This window comes from Taeniopygia guttata, chromosome 7, assembly GCF_048771995.1.
Source record: "Taeniopygia guttata chromosome 7, bTaeGut7.mat, whole genome shotgun sequence".
NCBI classification, from domain to species: Eukaryota; Metazoa; Chordata; class Aves; order Passeriformes; family Estrildidae; genus Taeniopygia; species Taeniopygia guttata.
This window is the reverse complement of record NC_133032.1, coordinates 9869334-9886150: the sequence shown is the minus strand read 5'-3', so window position 1 is coordinate 9886150 and position 16817 is coordinate 9869334. Positions and strand designations below refer to the sequence as shown.

General features: G+C 36.5%; 1 protein-coding gene across 3 annotated transcripts in view; it reads left to right on the top strand.

The window, feature by feature from the left end:
• MAP3K2 (mitogen-activated protein kinase kinase kinase 2) overlaps nucleotides 1-16817 on the top strand; it is a 50164-nt gene that overhangs the window by 26101 nt on the left and 7246 nt on the right. Inside the window, exons 8-16 of one of the 3 annotated variants that reach the window (XM_030277266.4) lie at nucleotides 347-477; nucleotides 2486-2565; nucleotides 4425-4492; nucleotides 7447-7539; nucleotides 10071-10277; nucleotides 11008-11156; nucleotides 12954-13085; nucleotides 14236-14365; nucleotides 15433-15610. In XM_030277266.4, coding sequence (XP_030133126.1) covers nucleotides 347-477; nucleotides 2486-2565; nucleotides 4425-4492; nucleotides 7447-7539; nucleotides 10071-10277; nucleotides 11008-11156; nucleotides 12954-13085; nucleotides 14236-14365; nucleotides 15433-15610 — 1168 coding nt within the window. Of the gene's footprint in view, nucleotides 1-346; nucleotides 478-2485; nucleotides 2566-4424; nucleotides 4493-7443; nucleotides 7540-10070; nucleotides 10278-11007; nucleotides 11157-12953; nucleotides 13086-14235; nucleotides 14366-15432; nucleotides 15611-16817 lie in introns of all 3 variants that reach the window. The other 2 variants (XM_030277264.4, XM_072932040.1) reach the window with 2 other exon arrangements.

Here is a 16817-nt window from a genome sequence, read left to right as displayed (position 1 = left end):
TGAAATTCTCAAGAGTTGGAAAGGATTAGTTGACATGGGTAGATTGAATTTTGATCTTGTTCAAAAGAAGGAATTTACTCAGCTAGATGTGTGGACAAATTATATTTCTATTCCTGTGTAATGAAAATTCCCTTTAATGTCATTGAGGCAACACTGCCCCAAATTTTTCCTAATTTCTGGATTGCAGATTTTAAATGCTATACTTAAGTCTTGTATTGCATAGGCATTTGGGGGATTCCCAAAGCAAGAAGTGATCCAGGCAGGCTCAGTGCCTGTGAAGCATTTGAATAAAGCCTTGGATTCTGGGTTAGTGGAGAGACTCTGACCGGCCCTTTTCTTTCCTAAGGTTCTAACACTCGGGATAGGAGTTCACCTCCCCCTGGGTACATTCCAGATGAGCTGCATCAGGTGGCTCGAAATGGATCCTTCACCAGTATCAACAGTGAGGGTGAATTCATTCCAGAAAGTATGGATCAGGTATGTCTGTGATTATTGAAATTAAAGTTTTTGTTAAGTTTATTTATGAAATACTGCTGTTCATGAAGGATATGGAATTACTAGAAAGAACAGCAAAAAAATAGATAACTATAAAACTTGATTGGTTTCAACCTTGATATAAGGTTGAAATAATTGTGCTGGTTAGTCTTGCAGAACCTGGGGTTTTTTTCTTCTGTCTCTTCAATTTTTAAAATATGCTGTTACAAGGAGAAAAATAATATTCTTAATTGCCATGATAGTTGAGTGAGATAGTGATAGGTACAAATAACAGCAGAGATGCCAGGGGAAAACATTAGAAAACATTAGAAAGCACAAGCCCCTTTACTTTTCTGGGAATTATATGTAAGCAGGACCAGCTGTACAACTTTTCCAGGTAATTAAAAGGAGATTTTAAGTAAGAGTTTGAATCTGTCAGAATTATTTGGACTCAGTTGATACTTGAGAGTTGGACGCAATGATACTTGTGGGTTCTTTCCAACTCAGAATATTCTGTGATTCTGGGTGGTAGGTACTGTGTTGGAGTAGAGGCAAGGGGATGGCAGTAGGCTTGGTATAAATAAGCTCTGAAAGACTTTCCAAATTCACTTTTTTGGTGTGTAAAGATCACAAATGTGATATTATTTTGTAATGTTAAATGTGTGTATGTTATTTCTTTTCTTCTTACTCACCTGCATTAATGTGGAATATCAGCACACTTAGCAAAATAAAATTCCTGCTCTCTGAATATAAAAATTGCCCTTCAAAACAGCAGGAAAAGGAGCAGAAATGTAACTACTTGAAGAATTGGCAATGGAGAAAGATATGTTTCAAGGAGGAAAGAAAAATAATGCTGCATACACAAATCAGTTCAAGTTGTTGTTGACATTGGCAATGTATTTACAAATGGCAAGAGGCAACAGTTTTTATGAGCTGACTAAATGAGAGACAGATGATAAAATAAAGGCAAGGGGATAGTGCAATTTGTTGCACAATTTTAATGACTGAGCTGAGAATAGGGACTGAATATCCTACTTTCCAGAGCATGGCTATTCATTATCATAGCCGTGTGGTCAGATCCAGGCCAGGTCTGGATTCATTCCAGTGAAATAGTTACTTTTGGGCAAAGTAGTTTTTGGTCTCTGACTGGTCAGACAGATGATCCTTGAAGCATGGGATCTCCATTCACTCCTAAGTATTCCAGAAATTATAACCTGTCATGTATGCATTGCTGTGTGAGCTGTCAGCAGGTTTAAATTAATGAATTTTACCTTGATAAGAAGCCAGGTTTGTTCAACCTAAGCAGCCTCAAGGGCCAGTTTGGAGTGGTGGGTTCATAAATTCTCTTTGCTCCCCCCACCTACATTGCCACATCGCCTTGGCAAGTGTTGGCCATGCTGCCTTTATCTGTCACAGCCTGCACAACAAAGACAAGAAGGGAATTTGGGAGTGCAGGGTTTTGCTCTGCTCTGCTGTTGATCTGCCTGAGCACAGCTATTGACACTCGGACTGCAGACCCCACACTTTCTGTAAGAGATGAGGGGTTGGATAAAACCCATGGGCTGCCAGTTGGGCCATAGTGCATTGGCTTAGAGAAGTAACCAATATTGCTCAGCATGAGACAAGAGGAATAAAAATGCTGAACCTGTGGTAAATGTTGTACTCCCCAATACAGAGTTCATTTAAGTGTTTGAGTTTGCGGAGTGCAAACTCACTTTTAGGGCTCTGTTTCTTCAATAAGTCCTTGATTGGTGTATGGCAAAGTAGGGGCCCAGGACCTCTAATATGCAACACAGACCATAAAAATTGGAGGGGTAACTGCTCCTCTCTTCCTCAAGGAGCTCATTTTAAGGTAACAGATGAGCTTTCCACTCTATTTGTTACCAGTTTATATCTGATTTGGGTTTGTTTTTTATTAGCTGTTTCATAGCAAAACCTTAACTATTTAGAAAAAAAATTTAAAAAAAAAAACCTTGAACTTGTTGATCTTCCTCTGTTTATTATTTATTAGATGCTGGATCCTTTGTCTTTAAGCAGTCCTGAAAACTCTGGCTCGGGAAGCTGTCCCTCGCTTGACAGCCCGTTAGATGGGTAAAAATTATTTACATTTATTATTTAATTATTTATCTTTATTAGATTGCATAATGTCTCAGTTGTAAAATGCAAATCCTCTCAAGTGACAGTACTTCTTCCAGAAATTCCTTTGTAAGTTATAGAATGTTTATAAAAGCTTATTGAAACTTAATTGCTTACTAATATGTGGAAAATACTGTAGCACCTTTTTTTTCCCAGTAGTTTGTATATGTACTGAAGGTTTTTACTATATGTTGCTAGGTCTTTCACATGGGTGTTGTATATACCCTGGCAGTGAGCCACTCCATTAAATTTGGAGTTTTCAGGCACTGCCATATGAAGTAGGCTTTCCTTTGCCAAAGTATGGGGTACCCAATTCAAGAAGGAGGGTAGAATAATTTACTGGCTTCAACAGGCAATCCCTTCCTTTACTTTGCAATTACTGCCTGTTCCTCTCCCCTTGTTCCTGTTGCAAACTTTCAACTGATTTTTCTTTGTTCAAGCCCACCAGTCAGCAAGAGACAGTGTGTGCTGTGGGGGGTCTTTTTGGATTGACCTCTGAGGAGGCCCCTGTGTTTTGAGGGGGTCACTGTCCACCAGACAAGTCAAGTAGAACATACTCCTGTTTGGTTTATGGTGGTCAGGCAAATAACCTTGGGTTTAATGTGCAGATTTGCTCTTTGTTTATTTCAAACTGTGAAACTAATAAAACTGCTAATAAAATATTTAACTGGTAGAAAGGTGAAGAGTTGGAGGTCACTCACTGCCTGTGGCAATTAATCAGAGCTGTATTATTCAGTAGTACTATTTCATTTGAGAATATGTGGTTTGAGGACACAAATAGATTTGGTCTAACAAATACAGTTTTGAGTTTAATAAGTCTACATTTCACAAGCAAGAAGACAATAAACATGAAAAGTATTTTGTGGTTTTAGTGTAGTAGGTTATACATACACAGTATTTAATGTAGCTCCATTGAAAATAAATTTCATCTAAGTGCCAGATTTAGGGTTTTTGTGGGATAGGAGTAAGTGGAAGAAGGGGAAACAAAGAAAAGTTAATGCAACTCATTTCTTCTTCAAAACTTTTTTTTGGTTGTCTTTATTTACTTAATTTGTCACCTCTACTTAGTTTGTTTTCCTTTTTTTTTTTTTTTTTTTCCATTTAAATATTTCCTACAAAGATGTAGGTTTTCTGTCTCCATTTAGCTTCTGTTACCCATTAGAGAAATTCTTACCAGAAAAAGGAGGACACTGTTTTGGTATGTTTATGGAAATAAACTGTTATCGATTGCTCTGACTGGCAATCCCATCCATTCCTTTTGGTGGCTGGGAGTTACATACCAACTGTAGGTAAGAAACAATGTGATCATGTAAGAACCAAAAAATTCTTCATCATTCTGTAACTCAATAAAATCACTCTCTTAATCGTATGACTTTCATGGAGAGAAGAGGAAATGTTTTTCCTCATTAAAAGGTTCTACATTTCTTTGGTTAAATTTCCTCAAGAGTTTTTGTAGTCTGTATAACTGATTTTGCCAGTCTATAAACCTTTGTGTTCAGCCATAAAGGTGTTAAGCATAACAGTGCTCCTTTGTGGCTGTACTTGTGATAATTCGTGTTTTTACTAATATCATTGCTCATTAACAGAGTCTGTTGCTTTCTTACCTACATTCAGCTCAATAAGCAAGCTTTTCCATTGTTGCTGATCCTTAATTGTTACAGTTACCTACTAGAATTGAGTTTCAGAATTGAGTTCCATGTTTGTAAACTGGTGCAGCAATCTGTATAGCAGTGGCTTTTCATCAATAAGATGACAGTAAGCTTAAGTCTGGATTAACAGCAGTTTTTAGATTCTGTGTATTTTTACACTTCCAGGGACAACTATCCCAAGTCTCGGATGCCAAGAGCACAGAGCTATCCAGATAATCATCAAGAATTCTCAGGTAGGCAGAAATCACTGGAGACACACTAACTTTCCAGAACTGCTCCTCTTGCAAATAATAGGGCTTAAAAGGGATGTTCACATTGGAGAAGTATTGTATTACACAAACAATACAGTAGAAGAAAACAAAGCTACACCAAATGCACACAGTGAAAGACACCATAGAAATACAAGAAATTTCACATTTTTCCCTGGATTATTATGTGTGATACCACTCCTAGTGGGTGTAGTGTAACTATCTGCCTCTGTAAAAAGACCAAATGTTGCAGTGCATAGGGGCATCCACACTTAGTTAAATTGGACTGTAAAAGCTCTCTCTAAGTTGGTGTCTAATTGTGGTTAATTTATTTAATTTGGAGGTGGTGGGGTTTAACCCCAGTAGGCAGCTAAGCCCCCCACAGCTGCTTGCTCACTTCCCTATGTGAGATTGGGGAGAGAGCCCAAGCGGAAAAGTAAGAAAACTCATGAGTTAAAATAAAGGCAGTTTCATAGTACAACAAAAGCTGCACACACAAGCAAAACAAAACAATGAATTCTCATTCACCACTTGCCATCAGCAGTCAGGTGTTCAGCCATTCCCAGGAAAGCAGGGCTTCATCACTCCTAGTGGTTACCTGGGAAGACAAAGGCCATCACTGCGAATGTCCTTCCTTCCTTCCTCCATCTTTGTTGCAGAGCAAAACCTCAGATAGTATGGGATATCCCTTGAGTTGGCTGGGGCCAGCTGTCCCAGGTGTGTTCTTTCCCAAATCTTGTGCCTCCCAGCCCACTCTACCAGCTGGCAGGGTAGCACATGAAGCAAGAAAGCTCCTTGATTCTGTGTAAATGTGCTTCAGCAATAACTCAAATACATTAGCAACAGTATTTTGGCCACAGATCTAAAATGTAGCACCATACCTGTGACTATAAAGAAAATTAACTCTATCCCAGCCAAAACAAGTACATGGAGCCTTTGTTTTCTTCTCTGTGAAATAAGTATCACTTTGAAGTGCTCATGACTTCTGTATTTGAAAGCACTGCAGAGCGAAAGGATGGAGAGCTGTGTGCTGTGCCTGTAAGTTAATCATCACCACTGATGTTTCTTCATACAATACTCTGGCTCGAATCTAAGTTGTTGTGAAGGGCTCAGGATGCAAAGTGCAGTGGGTAACCTTGAAAGTGTTCTGAAGTGTCTTCTCACAGTCATGACTCACTACAAAACTTTGCTGTTGAATAATAATTAGTTTCCAATAAATCAAAAGGGCTTTGTGTTTCCTCAGTCTATTACATATTTTGAGGCTTCTTTTTATTTTGATTTTGAAGCTTTATCCAGATAAGTCTGTGATGGTGAGTTTTTTCTTTTTAGAATTCTAGAGTGCTCAATAGATTGCACCATTTTTAAATAAAAATAAGACTGAAACTGTGTGTAAGTAGCATTTAGGTGGCAGAGATAAGTACCAAAAGAGTTGGAAATGTCAGAAATTACTTTGCCTTTTGTATAATCCTAATCTAGTTTATGTGTGTTCATTACAGTTACTTTTCTAGTAAGATCATCTTGCAGTATTTTTTATTGCGATTTGTTGGGTTTTTTTCCCATTCCATATTCTGGTATGTTAACAGTGGGATTGGCAGCAATCATTAATTCTATATTCAATATTTATTCTCATTATTTGAAAAGTAACAGAAGCATAAAAAATGTCCATCTGACCTAGTCTTTCCTTCTGCCACCACCAGTACTGGGCTTCTACAGAGGGTGTGCAATGTTCCTGTCTCAAAATATGTTCCTAATCCTGTATTACTCAAGGGTTCTGTAAATGGAACATGTTCTTCTGTGATTTGATAGAATTTTTTCCTTCCACAAATTTTTCTTGTCCCTATTTCAACTTGTATAAACTCTCACCATGAGCTGTAGGTTGCAACAGAATGTTGTGCAATTTACTGTGTTTTATGAAGAAGTATGTGCTTTGTAACTTTTTTAAGGCTTTTTTTTTTTTTCTGTTACTGTTTTTCCAGTGGATTTTTTTGTTTGGTTTGGTTTTTTCATGGACCTCTTTGCTCCCTTTGAGCTGTTGCTTTTTTTCGTATATAGAGGCCTACATTCCTTATGGAGGAGCAATTTGGATCTTTGATCATCTCTGTGCTTCTGAATAATTTCCAGTTTCTGTGAATTCTTTGAAATTGAGTACACCAAAACTTTTTTCAGTGTATCTTACAGCATTTAATTTTCTTCTCAGCTAATACAGAGAGTTCAGCTGCTGCTTTTTTAGAAGTGTCTATCACAAAACTTTACAGAAACCTACACTGAATTTCATCTGCAACTTTATTGTCCAGTCATGTAGCCTCTTAAGGGCTTTCTCTAATGATTCTGTTGGTTTTATTTCTCAAAGTGATTTTGTCACCTCCCTGTTCCTTGTTCTGTACAGAGAATTCATGGATAATTAAACTGCATGAGTTTTAGCCCAGATTCCTGTGGACTGTTGACTGTTTCCTCCCTTATGTACTTATCTTCTAACTAATTATTTATGCATGAGGGACTTTATCCCTTATCTTATACTTTTCCACCAGAACTTTTAAAAGAGGATCTTTTGAATGTGTTTTAGTAATTCAAGCTGTGTTGACTCATTCACCGGTTTTTCATATTTATACAACTTTAAATTATATTCTTTGGAATAGTTTCTCCTCTATAAAGTATTTTTAAAACTGGATTAATCAGGCATTCTGCCATCCTCCAACATTCTTTTAAGCAAGGGGTTACAAATCACTTGAGCTGTTGAAATCTTGATTCTTTGGGACATTTGACTGAAGTCCTTTCAGTTCTTGTGAGTTGTATGATTTTGTTCTATAAATCTTTTTCCTCTGTTGCTTCAACCCTTCTTATACGTTTGCCCATTGTAAGTTTGTATTACCAAAGTGTTTCGTTTAACATGCTTTTGTCACATTTTAAATTTTGAAATGAATAATTTTATTTTCTAGTAGAGTATGATATCCCAATATTTGAGAAATTTGGAAAGGGGGGGACTTATCCCAGAAGATATCATATTTCATTTCATCAACAAGACTACAATGATGGTAAGAACTGCAACAGTTTTATTAATCTATTCTTCTCATCAGGAAACATGAATAAAATTGTAAGACCTTAATGAAATTAAGTGAAAATATTGACAAAATTGAAAGCTTAAATTTTTTCCCCGAATTCACTTGCTAAGCTTCTAATGTTTGATAGAACCTCTAAGCAGTTTTATCTCTGGTAAAGTTATGGATTGCAGAATTCCTGACTCATATGTACAACTGTGGAAATATTTGCTATCTTTGGCCACACACAAGCCATACAGTATAAGTTTCTGACCTTTGTAACCCTTTTCTAGCTGAAGTAGGTATGTCTGTTTGTAATGTTTTGTTTTACTTTAAGAAATCCCAAGTACAGTGGAGTTCCTGTTAACAGTTTCTTAGATTAAAAGAGCAAATAAAATTTAAGAGCAGTGATGTAAACTGAGAATTAGTTGGTGAAATAAATTTTTGGAATGCGAGGCAGCACCTGCTAATGTGTCCACAAAACTGGTTTGGACAGTAATTGATATAAATTTAAAATGCGTTAAATTTCTAAAGGAAGTAGAGAGGAGCAGCTGAAGAATTTTCATACTTCAGGGTGTGTCAGGCACTAGTTGAGAAGAGTTACAAAGAAATGTGTCCCAAGACCAGATGGCTTTACTTGCAGTGTGGAATGTACAGAGCAATAAATGGAATTATGTTACAGGACTCACAGAAATATCAACCTGAGGCACTGCAAAGTCCAGTCCCTTGCTCTAAGGCAAGATTTAATGAGGCAGTGATTTGTTGCACTGAATTTCAAGTAAACTCTAAATTTACTTCAACAGAAGACATACTCAATTCCTTTGTTACCAGCTTCCAGGATAGCTTATATTATAATTTAACTTTCTCTGTCTCCCAAGGCATTTTTCCTCCAAATGAAAATATTTACAAGTTACTCTATTTTAACACAGTGAAGAATTGGTCATTGCCCTTATATATCATCGCACACATACCTGGTTTCTTGCCTTAGTTTTCTTCTTCTGCCCAAGCTGAGGCTTTTCTCATGGCCACTTTATGTATAACACAGGATATAAGCAGAACTTGGTATGTAGCAGTCACATTAATATATTGCAAAAGGACCCTACTTTCTGGTCACCATTCTGACTTTCTCTTCAGTCTTTGGTTACATTTTCCTATATCATTTTTTTCATGACGTCAGGCAAACTAATTGCTTTACACTTTGAAGTTTCTGCATTAGATTTCTCTTTAAGTATGTATTGTACTTCCTTACTGCATCTCATCTGGTTGATTTTTGAATCATCTCAAACTTCTAATGCTACTGTGAATTTTTATTTTTATCTTTAAATGGACTTTCAGCTACACTTAACATGATGTCATCTGCAATATTTCAGTGTGTTAAGTTCCATCATATTCCATCATATGTACATTATGAATTAAAATAGTGCATGGAAGTTGACTGAACATAAATTGCTGGGCATGTCCACTTAAATTATCTTTCCCTTTGATGAGAAATTACTGGTAATTGCTCTGAATCTGTCTTGAGTATAATCTACATAGTAAGATGGTCTGCAACACTTTGAGTTGGCTTGTGAGAATGTCCCATTGAAAACAGAAAATTGGATTAGCTACATGAGACAAACTAATTATGAGTGGTTTATCACATTTTTATCTTTTCAATGTGAATAAAACTGCTTAATGACTTGTTTGCATATCCTTCTTGGAATTTAAATTGTCCAGGCTAGTATATAAGTCTGAGTCTACTATTTCAAAAGTATTTTATCTGCTTTCTTTAGTCGTCTGGGAACTTCTCCTCCAGTGTAGTACCTAATGAATCAGAGACTCCTTCAGTTATTGTTGAGTTCTGTAGGATGAAACTTATTCAAGAGATGCTATCCTAAAGATAGTTGTGTTATCTAAATAGATTAACATAAAGTTTATTAGTCCTATCTGGTTGTAATTAACATGTGGAAGATCAGTGCTCTGTTTTTTTTATTCTGATGCTGTAGCCATCTCCAAATTTTGCACTGCTTGTGTTTTGATTTTTAAAGTACTTTTGTGGCCTTCCTGTTAATTCCTTGTGTCAGACTTTCTCTGAATTCAATTATTTCTAGTTTACAGAGGGAAAAGGCTGGCTTGGGCACTACAAGATTGTAAACATGTATTTTGTTCTCCTAAATATCAGAAATATGATATTTGCACATTTAATAGAGCAATAAAAGCAGAGGCACGGCATTTTCTTTTGTCCTCTTACAGGTCTCCATGTTTTTTAAGCCTACATTTCAGAAAAAATCCAGAATTTGGTCACAGTTTTTATCTTTTAAACACAAGATTTTGATTCTGTCTAGTCCTTATATACATCTGTGATGAATGTTTGTTTACTTCTAGGTGGAAAGTTAAACCAGTAAACTTCATGATGATTGTGTCCTATCCTCTGCTGTGGCAGACCTGAATGAGAGGATATAGAACTCATATAGAGTATTTGCATGCACATGTTGCATTGCAGCATCTTTTTGTACTGTAACTTTTGTGTTCTGTGTATATCATTGAAGGTCGTAAAACTTTTCCAAGAGCCAGAAGGACTCAGGGCAACAACTTCCGATCTCCGGTTAGCTTCAGTCCCACTGATCACTCGCTGAGCACCAGCAGTGGGAGCAGCGTCTTCACACCGGAATACGAAGATAACCGAATGAGGAGGAGGGGCAGTGACATAGACAATCCTACCTTGTCAGTCATGGACATCAGCCCACCCAGCCGCTGTAAGTTCTGGCATTTTGTGAACCCAGCTGTGAAACTCTTACTTTTCAAGTATATCGTGTCAAAAGCTAGCATGCCATGCAAACACGTGGCATTAAATAACATGTTTTTATCTCTCTAATAGGCAAAGGTCAGGACTATGCTCAGCAGTATTTTCATTGCTTACCTTGCCAAGCTTCACGTAGACTTTCAATTGGAATTTACATCTGTGATAACAAAACGTTGTAAAAGTGATTTCTTAGACTCTTTAGGACCTGAGATGGATTTTGTATGTTGCATTTACTATTTATTTTTGCAGATGTTGGTCACGTTTTCAGTTAAACTGTACATTTTTAGTGGTACAGCTTCATACTTGTGGTACAATTCCAGGAGCAAATATACTTTGTGTTGACTTCAGTAGATCATACCTTGTAATTATGCCTCTATTTTTTTTAAAAAGAAAGTTGTTTGTTTAACATTCTTTTTCTGTTTTTCAGATTAACTGTTGCTAGTTGTTTTAAGCACATCTAGCTCTACAACAGCTTATTTCATGAATAAATTTAAGTAGCTAATGTTTTCCATCTTACAGGGAGTTTTACTGATCTTTGTAATTTAAATGGTGAGATTTAGGACACACAATCTCTATTGTTGAAAAAGTAGTATTTTAAAAAATTATTTTCTGTGTATTCCAGTTTTTCTCGATCAGCTGAATAACAAGCTCATTTGAAAACCAAAACATACTTATATTTTCAGCACCACGAGCTCCAACTAACTGGAGACTTGGTAAACTACTGGGTCAAGGTGCATTTGGCAGAGTATATCTGTGTTATGATGCTGACACTGGAAGAGAACTGGCTGTTAAACAAGTTCAGTTTGATCCTGACAGTCCGGAAACCAGCAAGGTAAGAGATACCAAAGAGAGACCTTGGAAAAGGCTTCTGCTGAAGTGGTGTGTTCTAGACCAGACTCACATTCCTTTCCTTGAAGAGGATGAACATGTTTTAAACTATGTTGTGTTAGGAAACCATGTCCTTGTTAGGAATTCTGTTTTGTTTGTACCATAGATAATTAGTCGGCTTACCCGATTTTAATATTACATCACATTTTTTAATTTTCAGACAGATCCTTATGCTGTGAAGATGCATAATTTGATTTGGTGCCGTCTCAGTCTCTAAAATCAAACAATTATTGCAAAGTGTGCTCTGAAATAGATAATTAGTTATGCTAACAGAAATTGGAAGAAGTTACATTTATAAGCAGAAATAGCTGTATTAATATAAGTGTTCCTGAAAATAAATTGCCATAAAGAAATTGGTTTTGGCTATGAAGACAGTTTGAGATTCTTATCTATTTTTTCATCTTTTTTTGGAGGTGTTTCTATGTGTGGGGGTGGAGCAGGGGGTTTGTTTGTTTTAAACGTGCATCAAGACTAGCTGCTGTTATACACTGTTTTTCTCCCTAAGGAGCACAAGTTTCCTTGTTAGTTTATTCTCTCTGTAAAATTAAACTTGTCTGTCTTTAAATGCTGAAGGAGATAAACAATTTAAAAATAGCACCAATCTGTTATTTCTTTTTTCCCAAACCATACTTGCTACTTTTTACAGGATGGGAAAAGAATTATTACTTTCATTACATAATGACTGCAATCTGCACTGTGAGGAGCAAGGCCAGGGTGTAAGCATGATTTCAGAATTGAGTGGCTGCCAGTTATAGTTGCTGCTATTAGTGGTATAGGATCAAAGAAAAAGCCAATAATCATTTGTGCTGTAGATTCCTAGTGTAGTTGTTGCTCCTTCTTTAAAATGTGTAACAGAACAACTCACTATGTTTTGGAAATGTTAAAATATGGTAGTATCTCTCTAGAAGCAACAGTTTTGTGAACTCATTTATCATAGCATTTTATAGTACTATGTGCCTCTGTGTGTAAAAAAAGTCTATTTTTCTTTCTAACCTTAGAAGTATGGGGGTATCCATAACAGGCTATGACAGATAAAAATTCAGGTTTTGATGAAAAACTTCTAGGTGAAATTTGGAATCTAGTCAAGTTTCAATTCGTAGGTTAGTATTTTTCCAACGTCTAATTGTACAGTCCATTTCAAAATATCTTACTTCCTGTTTGCAAACTTTGTAGTATTTTTGATGGCTCCAGAGAAAACACCAGCTGTTAGTGTTGTCCTTTGTTGCATTTCATTATTACAATATTGAGTGGTACTCAAAGGCATTTTTAAAGTATAGTCTATCATCCTGGAAAAGTTAAGAATTAACCTTTGCTAATTATTCCACCACAAAGATTAAAATGTGGGGTGGTTTTCTGTGTTTTGTTAGTTGTTTTTTTACCCAACTGGAGGCTTATGGCATGTTGCATAAGGATCACTGACCTCATGAACATATTGATATCTGCTGTGCTCGGAAATAAACATAACTTCAAGAAAAGAGAAACAATGAAAAAGCAGCAAAATCATCCTAAAGATAATGTATAGAGAAGACATAGTTTTGGTTGGTTTTAATTACCTCAATTTAACATTGATATTTTCTTGTTATAAAATGCAAAAACTTTACATTTAACTATAGGAATATTTTGTTACTTAGTTTGCATAACGCTTTAATATGTACACACTGCTCTGCTTGAAAAAAATCAAATCCAAAATCTTAGTTTTACTACATCAAGCATGTAAATCTGTCCTGTTTTGTCCTTTCAGGAAGTAAATGCACTTGAGTGTGAGATTCAGTTGCTGAAAAATCTGCTGCATGAAAGAATTGTTCAGTACTATGGCTTCTTGAGAGATCCACCTGAAAGGACACTCTCAATATTCATGGAGTACATGCCTGGGGTAAGCAAGAGAGCTCATCCTCTTTAGCCATTGATTGTGTGCAGTGTGATGAGCACCCAAGCATTCAGCTTTGCATAAAAGATATTTAAAACTGTCCAAATTAAAACAGCCAAAGATGGGTACTGACAACTGCTTGCAACCTCCTGTCTTCTCCAATGGTTGCTTGAGGTTTCAGAATTACAGTGGTTCATATGAAAGCTCTTTGTGATTGGTTTTGCATAAGTGGTGCCTGGCAATGTCTTTGAAAAGATAATATTATCACTAGTAAACTCTTCAATCTCCCTGAATTTTATTGTTTTGTTTTGCCACACTTCAAGTATTTCTGGAAAACAAAAAGTAGCTGAGATAGGGGTGGGAATAAGAGCATACAGAAAATAATCTTGGTGCTTGCTTCATGTGTGGCACCTAGTGCATGCTGAAGTGCTGTTCTTCTTCTTTGCTAGGAAATATTATAAGGTCAGAAAACTGTAGATTTTCGTTTTCTCACCAAGTGGGGTCAGCAGAGCTAAATAAAATGTGCTCCTATAAAAACAGAGGCTCTGTATTTCTGAATAGTTACAGCAGTCTACTTACTATAAGACTCCAGAGGGGAAAAGCAATGTCTGGGCATTGTTTTCTTGGTGGTAGTGTGTTTTTTGTTTGCTTCTTCTTTTTTCTTTCTGAGTTCTGGTTCTTGTTTTGTGGGACATCTTGAATTCTTCTGAGATTTGGAGAAGTGACAGAAGTAATCTTAGCAGTTTGTAAACTCCATGTGACAAAGACAAGTTATACAAAAATAGTTGCAAAACTATTTTTGAAGAAGTTTTGATTTAATCTTATTTTAAGCTAAGATTTGCTTACCTCTAATTTTTACCTAAAGCACCACCCTATAGTACATGGTGGTTTTTTACTTGACAATGTTTTTTTCTGAGTATGAGCTAACACAAAGGGCATGTGTTATTTCCGTCCTGAATATCACCACTTACCCATCAAAAAGTTTGAGGATGCTGTTCTCTTTCTGTACATTGGACTGGAACTATTCAGCTGCTTGCAAGTTTTAAGGTTAAATCAAAAAGGATTGTAATTTTAAATGTCTATGTTTCAGGCACAAATTTAATTGCATTTCAGTTGAATTCTAGGAGTGTTAGTGCTTTATGCTTCTTTGCCATAGGGTTCCATCAAAGACCAATTGAAATCCTACGGAGCACTCACAGAGAATGTGACTCGTAAATACACACGGCAGATTTTGGAAGGAGTTCACTATTTGCACAGTAATATGATTGTCCATCGAGATATTAAAGGTAATGGGAGTTCTATGCACAGTGCTCTTTGTTACTGATCCTTTTCTAATCTTACTTGAAGCACTAAAATGCAATTAAGTTCGAAATACCAAAATACTGACTTAAAATCAGTGTGGTTGCTTTTCATCTTTCAGTCTTGTCACTGTTGTAACTGGGGGAGGGAAAAATAAGCAACTTGGGGATATTCTAGCAGAATTCTGTCAATATTTGTTTAGTTTTCATCTGCAAAAAAAGCAGGATAAATTCCTTTGATTTTATTTTACTATTAATAGCTTTAAATGCATTAGAAGATGATGGCATTAGAAATGGAATGTGCAGAACAAAGCATTGTGACTCTAAAGTTTAAATTCACAGAGTTTAGTTTCACCAATTATGTAGAAATTATCCAGCACTTCACTGGTACAAGAAGTCACCAGCAGAAGTGACTTGCCTGATCAGACTTCTTCCATTTTATTTCTAGGAAGCCTGGTGTAACATTTCCCTTTTGTAGATACGTGCAGGTGACTTGCAAGTGTTGCATAAGCAAGGTGTGAATATGTAGGAAGATGGTGATGTGCAGAATAGGTGTGTTGAACACAATGCTGTTGTATTCCCTAATATTTTTACCATTTTTCAGTTACTTTGTAACAACAGTGTTTTGTTCCAAAGCAGGTTGAGATACCACAGTCAATTTGTACTTCTTGTGCAGATAACTGTTCTGAATAAATCTGTTACACAGTTTGAGGTGTTGCTTTAAAATAGCGTGGAGACATTTTCAGTTGTGTGGAAATTCTTTTCCCATTTATTTTAATTTCCCAGGTATGGCACATTACTGGTTTTGTCAGGAGGGCTTTACAAAGGGACTGCCCCTTCTTGGAAGAGGCCTAGGATGCAAACCAATGTGTGCAATTCATTATTTTCTGAACTCCAGAATAGACTAGTAGGAATGAGGGGAGAAAGTAAATTCTCTGGCTTAAAATCCTAGCTTGTTGTTGAATTGTATCACTGAATCCAAACTTCTGTTACTGTTTCCCATGCCAAAACCTTGAGTCTTTCATGAAGGTAATGCTGTGTTCCCTTCCTTCCAGGAGCAAATATCCTGAGGGATTCAGCAGGCAATGTGAAGCTTGGTGACTTTGGTGCCAGCAAACGACTGCAGACTATCTGTCTGTCTGGTACGGGAATGAAGTCTGTCACAGGAACTCCCTATTGGATGAGTCCCGAAGTTATTAGTGGAGAAGGGTACGGCAGAAAAGCAGACATCTGGTATGTTAAAAACCCCTTCTCTACTGAAAAGTGTCATTTCATTTTCAACAGAGAGTAGGTGTTTGTTATCTGAAATTGCTGTGTTTCATCCTGGGATTTAAGCTGAAGTAGGTGGCAAATGGGAACACTGACAGTCATATTTGGAGAGTCTTTACACTGAAATTTAATTTTTCACGTGGCAATTTCTCAGCCCATCAGTTTGGAGATCATGAAAGAATCCTTTCAACTGGCCTTGCATGAAGGTAGGATTACCAAACTGTTTGTTAGTTCTGAGGAGGTACTGACTGCAAGCAATATGCAAAGCTTTGAAACATCAGTTCAGTCAGTGTGTTGTAATGAAACTTCAACACCAAAATACCTTTGATGCAAGGCAGAAAATAAAATGCTGCTCCTCTAAAAGTTGAACACTTAAGAGTGAATTTGTTACATTTAAAAGGGAGTATCAAAGAATAATTTGGTTTGTTATTAAATACATAAGAACTAGGAGGGAAAGATAATTTGCAAATATGAAGGTTAGTGAAACATATATGCCACAGTCTGACATGGCTCCAGCCCAGTGGACAGATGACTTTGGCAATGAGACTCCTTGCATTGCAGCTGATCTGTGAATCTGCAGTAATGGGCAGGCAGCAGCAGACGGGCTAGAGTAGTAACACCGTATGTTTAAAAAGGAACTACATTGATCCAAGCAGTGGCAATACTTCTACCCTCAGGGAAATTAATTAGTCTACTTCAGATTACTTAGTAATACATGAAAAAATAGGTCAACCTTATAATATCAAGCAGCTGACTTGTTCAAATTTGAAGTATTGGTACCAAGGTTATTGTGTGTTTTTTGGTGGAAACTTAAGAAAAAATATTGAAGTTAGACTGCTGTCAGTAAATCCTTATTGTGCAAAGCAATGTATGTCTCTTTAAGCACAAAACTTCTTGCAAGTATCTTGAAAAACATTGAAACTTTCTAAGAATTGGGAAATTAATCCAACCTATTCATTTTGCAGTATTGTTCCCTTGTTATTGGAAGATGCTGATCTTTCAGGACTTCTGGAACAAAGTTTCTCTGGCCATATGTATGCCCTTCTGCCTTCCTAAATTCTTTAAACAATCTTTGTTTAGGAACTTAAAATTTTGTTTGTCAATCTAAGTATATTTTTAGTATCCTTTACTAAAGAGAAGATACCTTAAAGTAGGGCTTTTGTTCTTCAGC